Source organism: Scyliorhinus canicula, chromosome 21 (assembly GCF_902713615.1).
Source record: "Scyliorhinus canicula chromosome 21, sScyCan1.1, whole genome shotgun sequence".
Classification (NCBI taxonomy): domain Eukaryota; kingdom Metazoa; phylum Chordata; class Chondrichthyes; order Carcharhiniformes; family Scyliorhinidae; genus Scyliorhinus; species Scyliorhinus canicula.
The window spans coordinates 2,796,057-2,818,909 of record NC_052166.1 but is presented as its reverse complement, the minus strand read 5'-3'; the positions used below and the strand labels follow the sequence as shown (position 1 = coordinate 2,818,909).

General features: G+C 54.9%; 1 protein-coding gene across 1 annotated transcript in view; it reads right to left on the bottom strand.

Moving 5' to 3' along the window:
• LOC119955891 (histone lysine demethylase PHF8-like) overlaps nucleotides 1–22,853 on the bottom strand; it is a 49,220-nt gene that overhangs the window by 6,994 nt on the left and 19,373 nt on the right. Inside the window, exons 7-19 of the mRNA XM_038782548.1 lie at nucleotides 21,796–21,860; nucleotides 21,622–21,707; nucleotides 19,638–19,755; nucleotides 18,478–18,638; nucleotides 18,027–18,168; nucleotides 15,766–15,952; nucleotides 12,846–13,008; nucleotides 9,988–10,075; nucleotides 9,486–9,592; nucleotides 9,265–9,356; nucleotides 4,727–4,816; nucleotides 2,786–3,019; nucleotides 1,538–1,659 (exon numbers count right to left, since the gene is read on the bottom strand). Coding sequence (XP_038638476.1) covers nucleotides 1,538–1,659; nucleotides 2,786–3,019; nucleotides 4,727–4,816; nucleotides 9,265–9,356; nucleotides 9,486–9,592; nucleotides 9,988–10,075; nucleotides 12,846–13,008; nucleotides 15,766–15,952; nucleotides 18,027–18,168; nucleotides 18,478–18,638; nucleotides 19,638–19,755; nucleotides 21,622–21,707; nucleotides 21,796–21,860 — 1,655 coding nt within the window. The remainder of the gene's footprint in view (nucleotides 1–1,537; nucleotides 1,660–2,785; nucleotides 3,020–4,726; nucleotides 4,817–9,264; nucleotides 9,357–9,485; nucleotides 9,593–9,987; nucleotides 10,076–12,845; nucleotides 13,009–15,765; nucleotides 15,953–18,026; nucleotides 18,169–18,477; nucleotides 18,639–19,637; nucleotides 19,756–21,621; nucleotides 21,708–21,795; nucleotides 21,861–22,853) is intronic.

Below are 22,853 nucleotides of genomic sequence, written 5' to 3'. Positions count from 1 at the left end.
TCGAAGGGCTGAATAGATTCCTCCTGTTTCTATTTCTATGTTGAACATAGAACACACAGTGCAGAAGGAGGCCATTCGGCCCATCGAGTCTGCACTGACCCACTTGAGCCCTCACTTACACCCTATCCCCGTAACCCAATAACCCCTCCTAACCATTTTGGTCACTAAGGGCAATTTAGCATGGCCAATTCACGTAACCTGCACCTGGACTGTGGAAGGAAACCGGAGCACCCGGGAGGAAACCCACGCAGACACAGGGAGAACGTGCAAACTACTCAGACTCCCAGCGGGGAATCGAACCTGGGACCTTGGCGCTGTGAAGCCACTTGTGCTACTGTGCTGCCCCAATGTTGCTATGTTTCCACTCACAGGGGAGGGTAGGACCAGAGGGCACAGACGGATTTAAGGAAGAAATTCTTCTCTCAAAGAGAGATGAATCTTTAGAATTATCCCAGGAAACTGGCGGCCGAGGCCTTGATCGTTTTCAAGGCTTTTACTAATCAGAGGGTGGATTCACGGTCACGGATATAAGTGGACTTATTCAATGTTAGATCAACCGTGATCTTATTAAGTGGTGGAGCAGGCTCGAAGGGCTGAATAGCCGACTGCTCCTATTTCTCATGGTCTTAGGGTTCAGCAGTCCGGGTGGATTGAAGAATACCCGGTTCAGAAGTATCTTCTGTAATGGTGCAGGGCAAGAGGATTTCCCTGCCAGCTAACGCTGTCTGTTTTTGCCCACAGGCTGCTATTCCCATTGGGGTAGGGGGCATCACGGATGCATTTCTGGAACTGCAAGTGTATCAGGAAGTGCAGAGGCGTTTAAGTACATGGGGAGTGAGAGGGGGTAGGGTGGCGAATAGGCACGTTCACATACGCATGCAGGCACACACTGACGTGAGCGCTGACACGAATGGGCTCGTCAAGTCACGAGGCTACGGGAGTCTGCGTGCTGGTGGGCATCTGGGAGAATTCAGGAGCCGGGAATTGGGGGGGGGGGATTTGTTGAGGATCGCCATGCAAGGGAGGGTCTGGTCTGGGCATGTGAGCGGAGGGGGAACTCAAGGGGATGGTGTACAGACGTGAGGGTGTGCGCGCACGATTATGGACTATTGCAGGAATTTGTGTAAAACAGAATAATATGAGCGAGTCTGCAAGGACAAACGACTGCACTAGCGATAGTTGCAGCTCAGATACAATTAGCCTTTGTGTCCATGGATTAGGGAGAGCGGCAATGATACAAACTGGCATGGCTGAAATGCCCCACATCCTCAGTTCAGTAAACAACAGAGTCTACAGGTAGGGTGGGTAGGGCTATGAATTGTGTAAAATGTTGGAAACTTACACCATAGCACTACCTGGTGGTCAGAACCTGCAACTACAACGTGACGGTTGACATAGCAAAGTTATGGGGAAAAGCTGATATCGTATTGTTGAAGGTACGACCAATGTTTGTGACAATAGGCTCCTTCCCACCCCGCCACATGGTGAAATGAGGGTTGATCGTGAGATAGTGACTGGAGCAGCCAGGTGCACTTGCCTCATTATCTTCCCATTGGACAGCACGAATCGTAGCTTGCTATCGTCCAGGCCGACTGATGCGTCCATTGCCAGCTCGCCCTCGAACGTCTCGACCTGTAGCTGTGAGCTGGGCACTTCACGCTGTGAATGAGAACACAGGAGAGACGTTAGGAAGATGAAGGGAGCCAATGTCTGCTCACTCTCTTTTTCGGGCTCATGCCCGCGGACTCTTGCACATTCCGCTCGATTTATTTTATTGAATTCAGATTTCACCGTCTGCCGTGGTGGGATTTGAACCCAGGGCCCCAGAGCTTTACCCTGGGCACTGCTCCCTCTCGCACATTCCTGTGCCTGAACTAATCTCCTGAAACCATAGCTTATAGAACTCAAATTAATTACCCTAAATCATCAGCGTCGGTTCTGGGATGAATAAAATGAACATGAAAATTGCTTATTGTCACAAGTCGGCTTCAAATGAAGTTACTGTGAAAAGCCCCTAGTCGCCATATTCCGGCACCTGTTCGGGGAGGCTGGTACGGGAATTGAACCGTGCTGCTGGCCTGCCTTGGTCTGCTTTAAAAGCCAGCTATTTAGCCCAGTGTGCTAAACCAGCCCCTGGATAACAAGAGGACTGGTCAATGCTGAACAATCTCAGTAAAGGGAGAGAGAGAGAGAGAAAGACAGAGAGAGAGAGAGACAGAGAGAGAACGAGCGAGAGAAAATGTGTGCGTGGGTCAAAGAGGGGAGAGTAACTGGTCCTGGATGAGGCAGACAGCGAGGAGTACGGCCGGACGAGGAAAGGGTGGGCTGGATGAGGAGGAGGGATGGCGTGCGGGTCAAAAGGTGGGCCAGGTGAAGAAAGGACAAGGGAGGGGGCGGGGGCGGGGTAAGGAACAGGCGGGGTCTGGCAGGCATGGGGGTGAAGAACAAGAGCGGGAGGTGGGGGTGGTATGGAATTTCGGAAAAGGAAGGAGTCAAGGAGCGGAATAACATTGGGGGGGTGCAAGGAGGGGCTGGGAAGTAAAGACAAAGAGGAGGAGAGAGGAATGGAAGCAGGAAAAATAAAATGGAATGAAAAGATGGGGACTGAGAAATAAAATGGAGCGAGAAGGAGGAATAGAAGCAACAGACTGTCCGAGAGAGGGATTCGCCCAGAGATCATAGATTTCTACACTCACAACCGAGCACGAGACACACACAGAAACAGGGCGGTAACATGAGGGTGTTGGGGAAGGTGGAATATAAGGTATTAAAAGCTAAATGACACCTTCTCCTTCTTGGGCGACTCCAGTTTCTTCAGCGTTTGTTTGGTGTGCATCTCCAGGAGATCCAGGTCTGGTGTGAGCAGGCCCAATGCCTCCTTCCCTCGCTTTCCCTTCCTCTTCCCGCTCTCCTTCAGCAGGCCTCCTTTCTTACGGCCTGGCTTGTCGCTGTTGCCCGCAGCATTCAGTGCCTGTGGACTGCGGTGGAGGCCAAATGGCCCGCCTGTTTTCCCTACGGTCTGACAAAACACAGCCGGCTAATTGGATCAGGTTTCAACTGGACCCCGACAGGAGGGGACACACAAACAGTTCGCAGAGCAGCGCTGAGGGAGCGCTACACTATCAGAGGGTCTCTGTGGAGGGAGCGCCGCACTGTCGGAGTATCTGTGTGGAGCGGGCTCCGCACTGTCGGAGGGACAGTACTCAGGGAGCACCGCACTTTCGGAGGGTCAGTACTGAGGGAGCGCCGCACTGTCTGAGAGTTAGTACTGAGGGAGTGCTGCACTGACTGAGGGTCAGTACTGAGGGAGCGCTGCACTGTACGAGGGTCTGTGTGGAGGGAGCGCGGTACTTTCGGAGGGTCTGTGTGGAGGGAACACCGCACTGTCGGAGGGTCAGTGCTGAGGGAGCTCCGCACTGTCGGAGGGGTCAGTACTGAGGGTGCACCGCACTGTCCGAGGGTCTGTCTGGAGGGCCGCACTGTCGAAGTCAGTGCTGAGGGAGCACCGCACTGTCAGAGGGTCTACGTGGAGGGAACGCCTCACTGTCCGAGGGTCAGTGCTGCGGGAGCACCGCATTTGGAAGGGTCAGTGCTGAGGGAGTGCCGCACTGTCAGAGGGTCAGTACTGAGGGAGTGCCGCACTGTCAGAGGGTCAGTACTGATGCAGTGCTGCACGGTCAAAGGGTCAGTTCTGAGGGAGTGCTTCACTGACAGAGGGTCAGTATTGAGGGAGTGCTGCACTGTCAGAGGGTCAGTACTTAGGGAGTGCTGCACTGTCAGAGGGTCAGTACTGAGGGAGTGCCGCACTGTCAGAGGGTCAGTACTGAGGGAGTGCTGCACGGTCAAAGGGTCAGTTCTGAGGGAGTGCTGCACTGTCAGAGGGTCAGTACTGAGAGAGCGACGCATTGTCAGAGGGTCAGTACTGAGGGAGTGCTGCACTGTCAGAGGGTCAGTACTTAGGGAGTGCTGCACTGTCAGAGGGTCAGTACTGAGGGAGCGCCGCACTGTCAGAGGGTCAGTACTGAGGGAATGCTGCACTGTCATAGGGTCAGTACTGAGGGAATGCTGCACTGTCAGAGGGTCAGCGCTGAGGGAATGCCGCACTGTCAGAGGGTCAGTACTGAGGGAGCGCCGCACTGTCAGAGGGTCAGTACTCAGGGAGCACCGCACTGTCAGAGGGTCAATACTGAGGGAGTGCCACACTGTCAGAGGGTCAGTACTCAGGGAGTGCCGCACTGTCAGAGGGTCAGTACTGAGGGAGTGCTGCACTGTGGGAGGGTCAGTACTGAGGGAGTGCTGCACTGTCAGAGGGTCAATACTGAGCGAGTGCCGCACTGTCGGAAGGTCAGTGCTGAGGGAGTGCCGCTCTGTCGGAGGGACAGTTCTCTGGGATTAAGTGCAGTTGAAGCTGGCAAATGTTGTGACGTCTCCGCATGTCAGAGCCTTAGCACTGCAGCAAATTCAGCAAGGCTTCAACTCTCGAGCACTGCTTTCAGCAACGCCTTGGGCACATGGATGTCAGGGGAAGGGAGAACGAGCACTGCTTTCAGCAACGCCGTGGGCACATGGATGTCAGGGGAAGGGAGAGGAGATATTTAACTTATTGGGTCATCTTGGGAGGTTGGGCAGTGGGGAGGAGATGGTACCGGTCCAGATGAAATGTTCTCCAGGGGAATTGGTCAGCGCCAATGGGAAATACAGCACACTGACAGTGAGGAACACTCACATCCACAAGTCGAATCTCTTTTGCGAGATCTTTGATAAGCTGTGCAGTCCGAATGCTCTCTGGAATTTCATCTTCATGCTCAGAGAGAGCCTAATTTATAGAAAATAAAGCAGCAGAAATTAAATCATTTAGCAGCCAGAAGATTTAAAACATACCAACATTATGGCACAGGAGGAGGCCATTCAGCCCCTCGAGCCTGTCACACAACATCAAGAGGAGGCCCATTCAGCCCCTCGAGCCTGTTACACAGGAACAGAAGGAGGCCATTCAGCCCCTCTCTAGCCTATCACAGAAACAGGAGGAGGCCATTCAGCCCCTCTCGAGGCTGTTACACAGGAGCAGGAGGAGGCCATTCAGCCCCTCTCTAGCCTATCACACAGGAACAGGAGGAGGCCCATTCAGCCTCTCTGTCGCCCGTTACACAGGAGCAGGAGGCCCATTCAGCCCCTCTCGAGGCTGTTACACAGGAATAGGAGGAGACCATTCAGCCCATCTCGAGGCTGTTACACAGGAATATGAGGAGGCCCATTCAGCCCCTCTCGAGCCTGTAACACAGAAACAGAAGGAGGCCGATTCAGCCCCTCTCCAGCCTGTTACACAGGAGCAGGAGGAGGCCCATTCCGCCCCTTTGAGTCTGTGTGCATCCATTTAATGAAATCAAGGCTGGTCTGAATGTTAACTCCATCTCCCCAACTCGGCTCCGTAACACCCCCCCCTTCTGGATTCCACTGCTTTGTTCCGGTCAACTCCCCCCTTGCTGCCTGGCTCTCATTCTAAGCTTCTGTCCCTATGTTATGGACTCCACACCACACCCCACCCCACCCATCCTCTACTCCCAGCTTAACAGAGGAAGTATGATGAATCCTTTAATCATCTTAAACCCCTTGATCAGATCACCCCCTTAGTCTTCTCCACACTTTAAGCCACTGCTATCACACAAACAGAAAATAGGAGGTGTAGCCCATTCGGCCCTTCGTTGTGCCAACGCTCCCCACTGTGCCCATTGACACCGTGAAAGTGAACCTGTTGGGCGTGCACTACTCCACTATCCAAGGTCGAGTTGTAGGACGTAACTGAGCATTTAGCCGTTTAAGAGAAGGACAATAGTTTCATTTTTTCATAGAATTTACAGTGCAGGAGGCCATTCGGCCCATCGAGTCTGCACCGGCTCTTGGAAAGAGCACCCTACCCAAGCCCATACCTCCACCCTATCCCCATAACCCAGTAACCCCACCTAATACGAAGGGCAATTTTGGACACTAAGGGCAATTTATCACGGCCAATTCACCTAACCTGCACATCTTTGGACTGTCGGAGCACCCGGAGGAAACCCACACACACACGGGGAGAATGTGCAGACTACACACAGACAGTGACCCAAGCGGTGATTCGAACCTGGGACCCTGGAGCTGTGAAACATTTGTGCTAACCACTATGGAACCGTGCTGCCCTGAGTTGACACCTGAAATATTTGAAGTGGTGAAATACTGCACGGCGGGTGGGGAGAGAGGAGCCAGTATAGACTAAATGGACCAAATGATCCCTTTGTGTTCTACCGTGGCGTGATCCCAAGCTAAGATTGACAATGGGATTTATTAACATTGACATTATGAGTTTAGGGATCAATTGCAGGAGATCGGGAACAAGGCTGGGCGCGATTGGCCGGGGGTGAGATTAGGACTGAGCACAACCTGGGGCAGAGGTGAAGGAGCACTGCATTGTCTGAGGGTCAGTGCTGAGGAAGCAACGCATTGTTAGATGGTCGGCACTGAGGGAGTGCCTCACTGTTGCAGGGCAGTAATGAGGGAGCGTTGCACTGTCAGAGGATCAGTACCGAGGGAGCGCTACACTGTCAGAGGGTCAGTACTGAGGGAGCGCAGGCACTGAGGGAACGCGGGTGCTGTCCGACGCTCAGTACCGAGGGAGCACAGCACTGTCAGAGGGTCAGTACTGAGGGAGTGCCGCACCGTCAGAGGGTCAGTACTGAGGGAGTGCTGCACTGTCAGAGGGTCAGTAATGAGGGAGTGCTGCACTGTCAGAGGGTCAGTAATGAGGGAGTGCCGCACTGTCCAAGGTTCAGTACGGAGTGCGCGCTGCACTGTACGAGAGTTAGAACCGAGGGAGCGCTTCCTGTCAGAGGGTCAGTACTGAGGGAGTGCCGCACTGTCAGAGGGCCAGTACTGAGGGAGTGCCGCACTGTCAGAGGTTCAGTACTGAGGGAGTGCTGCACTGTCAGAGGATCAGCACTGAGGGAGCGCTGCACTGTCAGAGGGTCAGTACTGAGGGAGTGCTGCACTGTCAGAGGGTCAGTACTGAGGGAGTGCTGCACTGTCAGAGGGTCAGTAATGAGGGAGTGCCGCACTGTCAGAGGGTCAGTACTGAGGGAGCGCTGCACTGTCCAAGGTTCAGTACTGTTGCGCGCTGCACTATACGAGAGTTAGAACTGAGGGAGCGCTTCCTGTCAGAGGGTCAGCACTGAGGGAGTGCTGCACTGTCAGAGGGTCAGTACTGAGGGAGCGCTGCACTGTCAGAGGGTCAGCACTGAGGGAGCACCTCACTGTCAGAGGGTCAGTACTGAGCAAGCACTGCACTGTCAGAGGGTCAGTACTGAGGGAGCGCTGCACTGTACAAGAGTTAGAACCGAGGGAGCGCTTCCTGTCAGAGGGTCAGTACTGAGAGTGCTGCACTGTCAGAGGGTCAGTACTGAGGGAGTGCTGCACTGTCAGAGGGTCAGCACTGAGGGAGCACCTCACTGTCAGAGGGTCAGTACTGAGCAAGCGCTGTACTGTCAGAGGGTCAGTACTGAGGCAGCACTGAATGGTCGGAGGGTCAGTACTGTGCGAGCGCTGCACTGCCGGAGGGTCAGTATTGAGGGAGTGACGCCGGAGGGTCAGTGCTGAGGGAGCGCCGCACTGTCAGAGGGTCAGTGCTGAGGGAGCACCGCACTGTCAGAGGGTCCGTGCTGAGGGAGCGTCGCACTGTCAGAGGGTCAGTACTGAGGGAGCGCCGCACTGCTGGAGGGTCAGTGCTGAGGGAGCGTCGCACTGTCAGAGGGTCAGTACTGAGGGAGCACCGTGCCATTGGAGGATCAGTGCCAAGGAAGCTTCAGTACTGAGGGAACGCCGTACTACCGGAGAGTCAGTATTGAGGTAGCGTTGCACACTCGGAGGGTCAGTATTCCAGGAGCGTTGCAATGTCGAAGGGTCAGTACTCTGTGGGCGCTGCAGTGCCCGAGGGTCAGTATTGAGGGAGCTCCGCACTGTTGGACCTGCATTTTCTCAACACCTAACTCGGAACCGCTATGACAGATCAGTTCCCTGGTTGCTGCCTGTGGAAGTTTGCTGTCTGCACTTTAACTTTTGCATTTACTAATTGATATCAGTGCAGTGAGGCCTCCTGCAGCAGGTGGCGATGTTGGGGGAGAGCAATGAGCAGGGGAATGGATCTGCTCCTGTGGGAGACACTCCACAGTGGGGTGGAGCCAGGTCAAAATACAGGGTGAGTGCCTAGGGAAGTGTGGAGCCCTTGAGGTCGGCCAAGGAACCTGGATGTGAACCCGACTAGGCAGCACCTCAGAGTCTGAGAGACCTCAGAGAAGATAGCAAGAGAGAGTGAGAGAACAGGACAGAGCCGGGAGCTCAGCAGCAGAGCAAGTCTGGTGAGTAACTATGTTGAAGTGCCAAAGCCCCGATAATGGTTAGTTTCTTGGAATTACACTTTCCCATGGATTTGATACAGTTTTGTTACTGGTGGAATAAAAAAATCCTCGTTTAATAATCTTCGGGAAGTCCATCTGCTTAAAACACACAATCCTCCCACAACCAAATTTCAAATGTAAAGATCTTCAATAGCTGCAAACAGCACTTCCCAGCTCTCGCCGACCCCGCCGCCCTCTCGCCGACCCCGCCGCCCTCTCGCCGACCCCGCCGCCCTCTCGCCGACCCCGCCGCCCTCTCGCCGACCCCGCCGCCCTCTCGCCGACCCCGCCGCCCCTCTCGCCGACCCCCGCCGCCCTCTCGCCGACCCCTCGCTGACACCCTCACGCCGCCGCCCTCTCGCTGACCCCGCCGCCCTCTCGCTGACACCCTCACGCCGCCGCCCTCTCGCCGACCCCGCCGCCCTCTCGCCGACCCCGCCGCCCTCTCGCCGACCCCGCCGCGCCCTCGCCGACCCCGCCGCGCCCTCGCCGACCCCGCCGCCCTCTCGCCGACCCCGCCGCCCTCTCGCCGACCCCTCCGCCCTCTCGCCGACCCCGCCGCCCTCTCACCGACCCCGCCGCCCTCTCGCCGACCCAGCATACCTCTCCGCTCTCACCGACCCAGCAGACTTTCCCTTAACCCCTTTCCTCCATGTACTGGATATCTGGCCTTCAGTTACGCTGCCTCTTTCAATCTCCCACCGTTTTACTGCTCACTTTTCCCATATCGCACTCCACCAAAATTCATTCCTAACTTGGGGCTCCCAGTGGGTTGGCATCGTGCAGGGTGGGTTGGTGATTTAGGGAAGATTTGAGGGGGTGGCTTTGCGTTGAACGTTACCTCCTTCTTGATCCACGACCTGAAGGCCACGTTCAGCGATTTGGCGCCATGGACGAGGTAATTGGCCGGGTGCCGTTGGTTCTCCCGCAGACCTGGGGGGAAGAGTCAGAGGCTGCAACACATCTCCCCATTAATAACGCACAGGACTGAGTGAGCCACGCGTGAAAAGACGCTCCCACCTTCCCGCTGCACGGCCCCACCCACCCCCCCTGCCTCCTTACCTCTGAACGTGTCCAGTAAGTGCTTCCCGACGTACCAGCAGATCGTCTCGAAGTTCGGGAACTTAAAGAGGTCGGCTGTGTTTAATCTCTTCTCAATCTCATACGCTCTGAGGGAAAGGAGAAAGATGGTGTCACGATGAGCACACACAGAGGTGTGGTATGCTCGCTTTCTCCTTGTACGGAAACTCCTCCCCCCTCCTACCGCGGCCTCCTCCCCCCTCCTACCGCGGCCTCCTCCCCCCTCCTACCGCGGCCTCCTCCCCCCTCCTACCGCGGCCTCCTCCCCCCCTCCTACCCGCGGCCTCCTCCCCCCTCCTACCGCGGCCTCCTCCCCCCTCCTACCGCGGCCTCCTCCCCCCTCCTACCGCGGCCTCCTCCCCCCTCCTACCGCGGCCTCCTCCCCCCTCCTACCGCGGCCTCCTCCCCCCTCCTACCGCGGCCTCCTCCCCCCTCCCAAACCACCACCACCTTCAGGTCCCCATCAGTACCCCTGCTGACTTACTTCAGCTGCATTTCGATGTTGAGACTGTGTAGGAAGTTTCCACCAAATGCAATGCAGTCCATCGGTGTGAGAACAGCATGTATCCAACCTGTAAAGGAATTTGGAAAACAGCAATGACTACAGAAAACTCCAGAACTCCACACCGTTAACACCTGCTTCCCTCAGCCTGCTCGCATAGTGCGGTGCTCCCTCAGTACTGACCCTCCAACTGCACAACACTCCCTCAGTATCACCACTCCGGATGGTGCATTGCTCCCTCAGTACTGACCCTCCAACTGCACAACACTCCCTCAGTATCACCACTCCGGACAGTGCATCGCTCCCTCAGTACTGACCCTCCAACTGCACAACACTCCCTCAGTATCACCACTCCGGACGGTGCATCGCTCCCTCAGTACTGACCCTCCAACTGCACAGCACTCCCTCATTAATTACCACTCCGGATGGTGCATTGCTCCCTCAGTACTGACCCTCCAACTGCACAACACTCCCTCAGTATCACCACTCCGGACGGTGCATCGCTCCCTCAGTACTGACCCTCCAACTGCACAGCACTCCCTCATTAATTACCACTCCGGACGGTGCATCGCTCCCTCAGTACTGACCCTCCAACTGCACAGCAATCTCTCAGTATCACCACTCCGGACAGTGCATCGCTCCCTCAGTACTGACCCTCCAACTGCACAGCAATCTCTCAGTATCACCACTCCGAACGGTGCATCGCTCCCTCAGTACTGACCCTCCAACTGCACAGCACTCCCTCATTAATTACCACTCCGGACGGTGCATCGCTCCCTCAGTACTTGACCCTCCAACTGCATAGTGCTCCCTGAATACTGACCCTTCTGATGATGCGGTGCTCCCTCAGTTTTGACCCCCCAACTGCGCGGCGCTCTCTCAGTATTTAGTCTTCTACAGTACAGCGCACCCTCAGTACAGATCCTGACATTGTGGCACTCCCTCAGTACTGTTCCCCCAACAATTCCTCAGCACTGACCCTCCGACAGTGCGGCGCTCCCTCAGCATTGACCCTCCGACAGTGTGGCAGTCCTTCAGTACTGACCCTCCGACAGTGCGGCGGTCCCTCAGCACTGACCCTCCGACAGTGTGGCGGTCCCTCAGCACTGACTCTGACAGCGCGGCGCTCCCTCAGCACTGATCCTCCGACGGTGCGGCACTCCCTCAGTACTGACTCTCCCGACAGCGCAGCGCTCTCATAGCACCGACTCTCCGACAGTGCGACGCTCCCTCAGCACTGACTCTGACAGCGCGGCGCTCCCTCAGCACTGATCCTCCGACGGTGCGGCACTCCCTCAGTACTGACTCTCCCGACAGCGCAGCGCTCTCATAGCTCCGACAGTGCGACGCTCCCTCAGCACTGAGTCTAGCAGACTGGATTAAGGGGCTCGAATCGCCAGAATGGGGAGCCCGCGATCTCCTAACTCAGGAAGCGAAGCGGCTCATTGAGCACGGCAGATGCCAGAGTTCGATAACAATGGCACGACATTCAGTTGCGAGGTTAATCTGATGTGCCAGAGTCAGCATGCGGGTATCAAACAGATGAGTAGACAGCACAGTGCCTACGGTGCCCAGCTTCTTCACGCTGCTGCGCTCCAATGGCATCAGAGCCTCTCATGATGAACAATTTGTTGAGGCCCCTCACATTCAAATAGTTGCAGAGCTGCTTGTTTGGCCCTTCGTGGCCTTGCAGTGAAGGATGGTTGAATGGGAGGTAGCTAGCACAGCTAGAGCTCTAAATGTACTGCAAGAACTCGCTTTTACAGTACCTTCCAAACCCTACCGGCCCCCACCATAGGGAACATCACGGCCTGCAAGTTCCCCCTCTGAACCCCACACTGACCACCCTGACTTAGAAATATATTGGCCGTTCCTTCACTGTCGCTGGGTCACAATCTCACTGTTGCGGGGTCACAATCCTGGAACACCCTCCCCAACAGCACTGTGGGTGTACCTGCACCACACGGGGACTGCAGCGGTTCAGGATAGGGCAGCACGGTAACGCAGTTGCTTCACAGCTCCAGGGTTCCAGGTTCGATTCCCGGCTTGGGTCACTGTCTGTGCGGAGTCTGCACGTTCTCCGCGTGTCTGCTTGGGTTTCCTCCGGGTGCTCCGGTTTTCTCCCACAGTCCAAAAATGTGCAGGTTAGGTGGATTGGCCATGATAAATTGCCCTCCGTGTCCAAAAATGGTTCGGTGGGGTTGTGGGGATATGGTGGGGTTGTGGGGATATGGTGGAGGTGTGGGCTTAGGTAGGGTGCTCTTTCCAAGGGCCGGTGCAGACTCGATGGGCCGAATGTCCTCCTTCTGCCCTGTAAATTCTATGATAAGATGGCGGCTCGCTCACCACCTTCTCAGGGGACGATTAGGGACGGGCGATAAACGTTGGGCCCAGCCAGCGAAGACCACGTTCCCGAGAAGGAATACTTGAAAAATGGGACCCTACTCCAGAGTCTCGAGCTGCATAATCCAGGCTAACAGCCCTTCGTGCTGTACTGGGCAGCACAATAGCCACTTTATTTGACCAGTAATCCTGAGGCACGAGTTCAAATTCCATCATTGCAGATTTGGTAAATAGGTACGGTAAATAGATCGGGAATAAAAGGTTTGTCTTGGCCATGGCGACCGGGTAAACTATCCGATTGCAGTTTAAAAATAACCCAGCTCGTTCACTTGGAAGGAAATCTGCCGTCTTTACTCGGTCTGGCCTACACGTGATTCCAAACCCACAGCATCGTGGCTGACTCTGTAACCGCTGTCTAGAATGGGCCGCACGAGATGGAGGGAAACTAATCGAAAGCCCCCCCCCCCCCCCCCCCCCGGGCAGTGGTGGAGATTTACCTGTCGGGATAAAGAGAGTCTGCCCCTGCTTCACCGAGCAGGTGTAGCACTTGTCCACCTGGTCCCCGTAGAACATCTCATTCTGGTTGTTCGACGAACTCCAGTGCTCGAACAGTGCCAGGTTGGCGTTGGTGGGCCGGATCAGGTAGAAGATCTTCTCCCCCTGCACACAAAGAGAAGAGAAGCTGTCAGCTTGCGGGAGGTTAAGCAGCTGTGCTGTACTGCTGAGGAGAGGGAGACACGTGGCCTGAGCTGATTGTCTCACACCCACCGGGGACAAACACAAGAATGCCAAATTTCAAATTCTCACGACAATTTATACTTCAGGACGAAAGGGGATTTATTGGTTGGCAACGTGACTCCAATTTTATTTTTTCCAATTTAGCGTGGCCAATTCACCTAACCTGCACATCTTTGGGTTCTGGGGGTGAAACCCATGCAGACACGGGGAGAATGTGCAAACTCCCCAGTGAGCTGGGGCCAGGATCGAACCCGGGTCCTCGGCACTGTGGGGCAGAAGTGCTAACCACTATGCCACCGTGCCGCCCACATGACTCTGATTTGGCCTAGTTGTTGCCATGGAGAAAACAATGGGGATCCGCAGTCTCCCCAGGCTCTCTTTTAACTCAAAAAGGCTTCATCATGTTCCTTTCATGATGGGTGCCAGAGTATGAGAAAATAAGCATCCTCATAGCCTCTCCCCCTCCCTATCTCTCTAACCAAGATAGGGAGGGTTGGAGGAGGTTACAGAGATAGGGAGGGTTGTCAGGGCTGGAGGAGGTTACAGAGATGTAGAGGGGTGTAGGGGGCTGGAGGAGGTTACAGAGATAGGGAGGGTTGTAGGGGACTGGAGGAGTTTACAGAGATGTAGAGGGGTGTAGGGGGCTGGAGGAGGTTACAGAGATGTAGAGGGGTGTAGGGGGCTGGAGGAGATTACAGAGATAGGGAGGGTTGTAGGGGACTGGAGGAGGTTACAGAGATAGGGAGGGTTGTAGGGGCTGGAGGATGTTACAGAGATATGGAGGGGTGTAGGGGCTGGAGGAGGTTACAGAGATAGGGAGGGGTTTAGGGGTTGGAGGAGGTTACCGAGATAGAGAGGGGTTTAGGGGCTGGAGGAGGTTACAGAGATAGGGAGGGGTGTAGGGGGCTGGAGTTGGTTACAGAGATAGGGAGGGTTGCCAGCGCTGAAGGTTACAGAGATAGAGACGGTTGTAGAGGCTGGAGGGAGTTAGAAAGGGAGGGTTATAGGGGCTGTGGGGTTACAGAGATAGGGAGGGTTGTAGGGGCTGGAGGAGGTTACAGAGATAGGGAGGGTTATAGGGGCTGTGGGGTTTCAGAGATAGGGAGGGTTGTAGAGGCTGGAGGAGGTTACAGAGATAGGGAGGGGGTGTAGGGGTTGGAGGAGGTTACAGAGAGAGGGAGGGTTGTAGGCGACTGGAGGAGGTTACAGAGATAGGGAGGTTACAGAGATCGGGAGGGTGTAGGGGCTGGGGGAGGTCACAGAGATAGGAAGGGTGAAGGGGGCTGGAGGAGGTTACAGAGATAAGGAGGGTTGTAGGGGGCTGGAGGTTACAGAGATAGGGAGGGTTGTAGGAGCTGGAGGAGGTTACAGAGATAGGGAGGGTTGTAGGGGCTGGAGGAGGTTACAGAGATAGGGAGGATTGAAGGGGCTGTAGAAGGTTACAGAGATAGGGAGGGGTGTAGGGGCTGGAGGAGGTTACAGAGATAGGGAGGGGTGTAGGGGCTGGAGGAGGTCACAGAGATAGGAAGGGTGAAGGGGGCCGGAGGAGGTTACAGAGATAAGGAGGATTGTAGGGGGCTGGAGGTTACAGAGATAGGGAGGGCTGTAGGAGGTTACAGGGATAGGGAGGGTTGTAGGGGCTGGAGGAGGTTACAGAGATAGGGAGAGTTGTAGCGGCTGTAGGAGGTTACAGAGATAGGGAGGGTTGTAGGAGGTTACAGAGATAGGGAGGGCTGTAGGAGGTTACAGAGATAGGGAGGGTTGTAAAGGATGGAGACGGTTACAGAGATAGGGAGGGTTGTAGGGGGCTGGAGGAGGTTACAGAGATAGGGAGGGCTGTAGAAGGTTACAGAGATAGGGAGGGGTGTAGTGGCTGGATGAGGTTACAGAGATAGGGAGGGTTGTAGGGGGCTGGAGGAGGTTAGAGATAGGGAGGGCTGGAGGAGGTAACAGAGATAGGGAGGGTTGTAGGGGCTGGAGGAGGTTGCAGAAGGTGAGAATATGAAAATGGAGGTGCTGTATGATCGGGAGTCAGTGTGTGTCAGTGAGCACAGCCAGTAATGGGTGAATGGGTCTCGGTGCGAGTCGTGCTCTGGGGGAAAAGCTCAGTTTTGGACAATCTCAAGCAACGGTGGGTGACCTGCAGCCTGAGGGCCACGTGCAGCCCGTCTGGGTTGTAGTGAGGGCCACAAGACATTCTGTTGACCATCACCCGTGCGCAGGGTAACCACATTCCGCTGGTTTCAGTCCGTGTCGTTTTTCTCCTACCAGAGTGACTGAAGTGATTCACACGTAAAGCGAGGGGGAGTGAAGTGAGGTGCGTGCTGATTGCTCACAACATTGACTGTGAGATCAGTGCACTCCCCCTGTGTCCCCAAGTGTGAATATCTCTTTTGTTTATACCATTTGAAGTTGATGACAGTTCCATTAATGTACAAATATTCACAGTGTATTAAATTTTATTCATGGGGTTGTTTGTGGTTACTGAACAAGCCCGATTTCAATCTTGTGGCCCATTGAGATGAAGGAGGACCAGTCATTAGACTAGGCTGCCCATTCGTGATCACGTGAACAGCGAATGGGGGTTGGTTGTTGGTCAGGAGTGTTATACGCACACATGCACGCAGTTAGACACCAACCCCAGAACCCCAGCCCCACCCTCACTCGACTCGCCCATACCTTGAGAACGTGATACCACACGGATGTGCCCCCAAAGTCGATGTGGAAGTCGGTGTAACTGTCCTTCACCCCCATCAGGCAGTACTTTTGGACGCTGGGCCGCTCGAAGAGCGAGGACTCAGGCCATAGGTTCTCCACCCAGGAGAGCTTCCGCACCAGCTTGGGGGTCTCCACCAGGTTGGACAACCTGAAACAGGCCAGAGAATACCAAAATTGTGAGGGAAAGATAGATTATTTATCAACCCCGCCACAAGATCATTCCAACGTGCCTCTCAACCCATCATGGACTTGCTTTACTTAAGCGCTGTGAAGTAGGAAGCCAATTTGTGCGAGCAAGATCCCACAATGTGATAAATGATTAGATCTCTGTGAATCTCAAGCGAGATCTGAAGCACGGTAGCATTGTGGGTAGCACAATCGCTTCACAGCTCCAGGGTCCCAGGTTCTTTCCGGCTTGGGTCACTGTCTGTGCGGAGTCTGCACATCCTCCCCGTGTGTGCGTGGGTTTCCTCCGGGTGCTCCGGTTTCCTCCCACAGTCCAAAGATGTGCAGGTTAGGTGGATTGGCCGTGATAAATTCCCCTTAGTGTCCAAAATTGGGTGTTGGGTGGGGTTGCTGGGTTATGGGGATAGGGTGGAGGTGTTAACCTTGGGTAGGGTGCTCTTTCCGGGAGCCGGTGCAGACTCGATGGGCCGAATGGCCTCCTTCTGCACTGTAAATTCTATGTAAATCTTGGTGTGCAGGTCCACAGGTCACTGAAAGGGGCAACACAGATGGAGAAGGTAGTGAAGGCATACGGCATGCTTGCCTTCATTGGCCGGGGTACTGAGTATAAAAATTGGCAAGTCATGTTGCAGCTGTATAGAACCTTAGTTAGGCCACACTTGGGAGTATAGTGTTCAATTCTGGTTGCCACACTACCAGAAGGATGTGGAGGCTTTAGAGAGGGTGCAGAAGAGATTTACCAGGATGTTGCCTGGCAGGAGGGCATTAGCTATGGGGAGCGGTTGAATAAACTCGGTTTGTTCTCACTGGAATGACGGAGGTTGAGGGGCGACCTGATAGAGGTCTACAAAATTATGAAGGGCATAGACAGAGTGGATAGTCAGAGATTTTTTTCCCAGGGTAGAGGGGTCAATTACTCGGGGGCATAGGTTTAAGGTGCGAGGGGCAAGGTTTAGAGGTGATGTACGAGGCAAGTTTTTTTACACAGAGTACCCTGGGTGGGTACAGTGGGTGCATGGAACTCGCTGCCGGAGGAGGTGGTGGAAGCAGGGACGATAGTGACGTTTAAGGGGCATCTTGACAAATACATGAATAGGATGGGAATAGAGGGATACAGACCCCGGAAATGTAGAACGTTTTAGTTTAGACGGGCAGCAAGGTCGGCGCAGGCTTGGAGGGCCGAAGGGCCTGTTCCTGTGCTGTACGTTTCTTTGTTCTTTGTTATGTCTTGCTCGTTCGCCCTGATCTGGGTGCAATTGGCTCACTGGCCTGCTCTGTGTAAGGGGAGATTGGATATTGTTCCCAGCTTCCGTCCAGGATACTGCCTGACCCTGCGGAGATCCGGTTAGCCTCAGTGTCCAGGAAGGGAAGCTGCGTGCAATGCCCCACACATTTGAAAAGCCCAGGCTGCACATTGTGAACTCAATAAATCTGGGCCAGAGAAGCTGGTCTCCGTTCCGATGACTGTCGATCATTGCAAAAGACCCATAAGGTTTACTAATGTCCATTTTTAGGGAGGGAAATCGGCCGTCCTTACCCCGTCTGGCCTACATGTGACTCCAGATCCCACACACAGCAATGTGGTTGACTCTGAACTGGCTCAGCCAGCCATTCAGTTGACAGCTGCTCACTAACATCTTCACACTAGGGACGGGCAGGTTGGCACTGCTGCCTCACAGCGCCAGGGACCCAGGTCCGCTTCCGGCCTTGGGTGACTGTGTGTGGAGTTTGCACATTCTCCCCCTTATCTCTGTGGGTTTCATCCGGTCGCTCCGGTTTCCTCTCACAGGATGTGCAGGTTAGATGGATTGGCCATGATAAATTGCCCCTTAGTGTCCAAAAGATTGGATGGGGTTACTGGGGGTGTGGGCTTAGGTAGGAGAGTCGGGGCAGACTCGATGGGCCGAATGGCCTCCTTCTGCACTGTAGTGATTCTATGATGGGCAGTGACGCCCAGACCTCGTGAATGGACGAAGGAAGAACGTGGGCACAGTGGCAGCCAGCAGCCCCCCCTTCCCCCTCGCTCGCCTCCTCACCTGGTGTCTGAGAACTCCAGGCTGATCACATTCAACACTTTCTCCCGACTGCCGCTGTTATAATATTTGACAAAGTCACCGAGCTTCATCTTGCAGTCAGCCTGACGGGCCACATCGATAACATCAATAATCTTCTCTGAGCCTGTAGGAATGTGGGAGGGTGGGGAAGTGTAAAGGGGCAGCATGCCCCAGGTGAGAGAGAGAAGCAGCAGTGAAATACAATACCCAGGCAACGAGTGCAATAAACGCACAAGACTTGCTCCCACGACGCACGTTACTCCCATGCACCCACACCCGCTCGCGGCGCTTGACCCTTGCATCGCCTCGATCCCCTGCAGACCCAGACGCTAGGTGCTCACTCCCCTGGCAGGACATTGGCATGCCCGTTCCCTCCAGTGCCCGACACTTGCATTCCTCAGTTCCCCGCAGTGCCAGACACTCACACACTCACCCACGCACCGCTCCACGTCATTGACGGTGAAGGAGCTGGAGGGCACAGTCATTCCCAGGCCATCCTTCTTTGCCACCAGAATAGGCACACTGAAACTGTTCTCCTCCAGGTAGTCCACTGTCAGCTGATATCCCGTTGGCTTCAGAATAACTTCATCTGCACTGGAGAGAGAGACCGGACACACATCCAACTGCAATCATTAGATAAGGAATCAAACATCATTAACAAGCAAACAGAACAGACCTAACCTGTCTCACCTGAAATGCAGCACAGTGCGGCGCTCCCTCAGTACTGACCCAACACTGCGGCGCTCTCCCTCCGACAGTGCGGCGCTCCCACAGTGCTGACCTTCTAACATTGCTGCGTTCACTTAGCGCTGACCCTCCAACATTGCAGCACTCCCTCAGTACTGACCCTCCGACAGTGCGGTTCTCCCTCAGTACTGACCCTCTGACAGTGCAGCACTCCCTCAGTACGGACCCTCTGACAGTGCGGCGCTCCCTCAGTACTGACCCTCTGACAGTGCGGCACTCCCTCAGTACTGACCCTCTGACAGTGCACCGCCCCCTCAGTACTGACCCTCAGACGGTGCGGCACTCCCTCAGTACTGACCCTCTGACAGTGCGGCGCTCCCTCAGTACTGACCCTCTGACAGTGCAGCGCTCCCTCAGTACTGACCCTCTGACAGTGCAGCATTCCCTCAGTACTGACCCTCTGACAGTGCAGCATTCCCTCAGTACTGACCCTCTGACAGTGCAGCACTCCCTCAGTACTGACCCTCCGACAGTGCAGCACTCCCTCAGTACTGACCCTCTGACAGTGCAGCATTCCCTCAGTACTGACCCTCTGACAGTGCAGCACTCCCTCAGCACTGACCCTCCGACAGTGCACCGCTCCCTCAGTACTGACCCTCCAACAGTACGCCGCTCCCTCAGCACTGAACCTCCGACAGTGAGGCGCTCCCTCAGCACTGCATTGAGATGTCCCGATTAGGTGAGTCTCGAACCTGCGACTTGCTGACTAAAGATTCAAGAGCCAGACCCAACTGAGCCTTAGTCATGGAGCAGGGAGTGGGACCCTTGTCTGACAGTATGGGAGTATATGGGAATATACGCAAAGACACCCATATAATGGAGCAGCAACCCGCATAGCAACCCTACCTTGGGAATGTCCGGCCCCGGAGCTCTTTAATAAAGATCTGACTCCCCGTTTGGACCGGCTGCGTTCTGTCCACAGTGTAGAGATTATCTGGCTTCGGACAACTTTTCCTCCTTTTCACTGGCGAGATAGAGAGTGAGAGATAGGATAAACCAGGGGTGGGCAAACTTTTCCGTGCAAGGGCCACATTCAGAAATTCACAATTCACAAAGGGCCGCATAGTATATTAAGTAAAATAATTACTTCACCCGGTTATGATTCTGTGCGCCTCATATAGAACATAGAACAGTACAGCACAGAACAGGCCCTTCGGCCCTCGACGTTGTGCCGAGCAATGATCACCCTACTCAAGTCAACGTATCCACCCTATACCAGTAAGTAACCCAACAGCCCCCCCAATTAACCTTAAAAAAAAATTAAAAAAAAAAAAAAAAAATTAAAAAATTTTTTTTTTTAATGACTTGGTGGGCCGCAGAAATACCTTTGGCGGGCCGCATGCGGCCCGCGGGCCGTAGTTTGCCCATCCCTGGGATAAACATTGAATCAAAACTCCCAGTAAAGTGGAGCGATTAGCCTGAAATCCTTCCCCTGCTCCTTGTCCCCCCCCACTGCGGCACTGGAACGAAAGCCTGTATTTCTGTAGCGCCTTTCAGTTCACCAGGGCTCCAAGTCTGCGTCACTGCCAATGGATTTCTGGTACTTTCTTTCAATTGCCGCCATTGCTCTGATGTGGGAAACTCGGCAATGAATGTGCACATCGGAAGTCCCCACAGACAGCAGTGGGGCAATGCCCAGATAATCGTTGTTGGTTGAAGAATACATATTGGTCCCAGGAAACCTGGGATAATGCTCTCGACAGTGCGGCGTTTCCTCAGCACTGACCCTCCAACAGTGCGGCACCCCCACGGAACTGACCCTACAACAGTGCGGGGCTCCCTCAGCACTGACTCTCCGATCGACCGGCGCTGCCTGAGAACTGACCCTCCGAAGGTGTGGCAGTCCCTCAGTACTGACCGTCCAACAGTGCGGCATCCCCTCGATACTGACCCTACAACAGTGCGGCACTCCCTCAGCACTGACCCTCCGACAGTGCAGCTCTCCCTCGGCACTGACCAACCAACAGTGCGGCACTCCCTCAGCACTGACCTTCCAATCGACCGGCGCTCCCTTAGCACTGACCCTCCGAAGGTGTGGCACTACCTCAGCACTGACCCTCCGGCGGTGCGGCGCTCCCTCAGCACTGACCCTCCGACAGTGCGATGCTCCCTCAGCACTGACCCTCCGACAGTGCGATGCTCCCTCAGCACTGACCGTCCGACAGTGCGCATTCCCTCAGAACTGACCCTCCAACAGTGCAGAGCTCCCTCAGCACTGACCCTCCGACAATGCGCACACTCCCTCAGCACTGACCCTCCGACAGTGCGATGCTCCCTCAGCACTGACCCTCCGACAGTGCGGAGCTCCCTGAGAACTGACCCTCCAACAGTGCAGAGCTCCCTCAGCACTGACCCTCCGACAATGCGCGTGCTCCCCCAGCACTGACCCTTCGACGGTACGGCACTCCTTCAGCACTGACCCTCCGACAATGCGCGCGCTCCCTCAGCACTGACCCTTCGACGGTACGGCACTCCTTCAGCACTGACCCTCCAACAATGCGCGTGCTCCCTCAGCACTCCCTCGGTATATTTATGCTCCTTGTCCCTCTTCTGTTTATTGAGCTTCGCCCACCTGCCCGTGAGTTCTACATTGTACCCATTCTCTGGGTGAATGTTTCTCCTGAAATCCCCGCAATTGGAGTTACCCGTGGCTTATCTTATTTTGATGCCCCCTTAGTTCTGGTCTCTCCCCCCCCAAACTCGATGTTTTTAAAGATCTCAATCTGAACATAACGAGTAATGAAGGTCAGCGAGCCCAGAGAAGTTGCATGATAACAGGAATGATGTCTACCTCAATTCAAGGAGCTGAGAAAGGGGTGGGGGTACTTACTCACAGAGGGTCCATGCGCCTTCTCACAGTTCGGGCAGTGGTACAAATCAATCTCTGCCGCCATATCTTCCTCCACACCGACACAGCTGGAAACACAGTCACCAGAAGGATAGATTAACAGCCCGTTCACCTCAACACTGGTACCAAATGGGTCAGTGACCTCTGACTGCTAACGTTTCCAATTTCACTGGGCAGACCAACCGCGGGATCACAGAGCTGACATTTGCAAAGTGTTCAAACTAAAAATATTAGAATCAGGCAGGGTGACTTCCGGTGGCATGGGTGAGCAAGGCGGCCGCAGCAAGAGCTCCCGCCGGTGGCCACGATTCGTGGCGATTTCGCAGAAATCCCCAAGTCATCACGCCCCCCCCCCCCCCCCCCGGACTATCGTCGGCCTTTGGGACCGGTTTTAAAACCAGCGAAGAACCCCGCGCGGATGTCGGGCAGCGCGACGTCGAGGTCAAAGCAGTGAGGGCGGAGCTACGAGGAGGCCGAGGCGACAGGCCCGAGGCCAGGGTACGATGCAGGTAGGGTGCTCCACATCGGATGGCTCCCACCTAGGAGGAAGAAAGAAGGCTGAAGCCTGATCCCAGGGGAGCTCTGGGTGAATGTAGAGGAGAAAGAAAGAAGGTTTAAGGAAGTTTGGTAAAAGTTTTTTTTCTCTCTCTCCTTTTTAAAAATTCAGATTGATGAAGGACAGGAGGGTGAAGGGGAAGGGAAGAGAAAAGAAAGAAAATAAAAAACAAAAAGCCGCTAAAGGGTGTCAAAGGAGGAAACGCAGGTTCGCCGCTGAAGGAGAAGACGAATAAGAGTGTTGAAAGGATGGTGGAAGCCGAACTGCAAGGCGGGGCCGCACTACTTACGGTGGAGAAGATGACCGAGGTGATGGCGGTGGAGATGGAAAAACAGTTTGCGAGGCACATGGAGGCCTTGAGAAAGGAGACGGCGGTCGCATTGAAGTCATTGGTGGAGGAGGCAATCAACCCGGTGAGGGTGGCGTTGGCAAAGGCATCGACCGAGGTGAGAGAGCAGGGCGAGAAGATGAAGGAAGTGGAGGAGGGTGTGTCACAACACAGCGACAAGGTCACCTCGATGGGGAACGAGCTGTGGAGGGTGGTGGAGGTTAACAGAGGACTCCGAGCAAAGCTTGAAGACTTGGAAAACTGCTCACGGTGGCACAATTTGAGAATTGTGGGCTTGCCCGAAGGGACAGAGGGCCCAAGGCCAACACA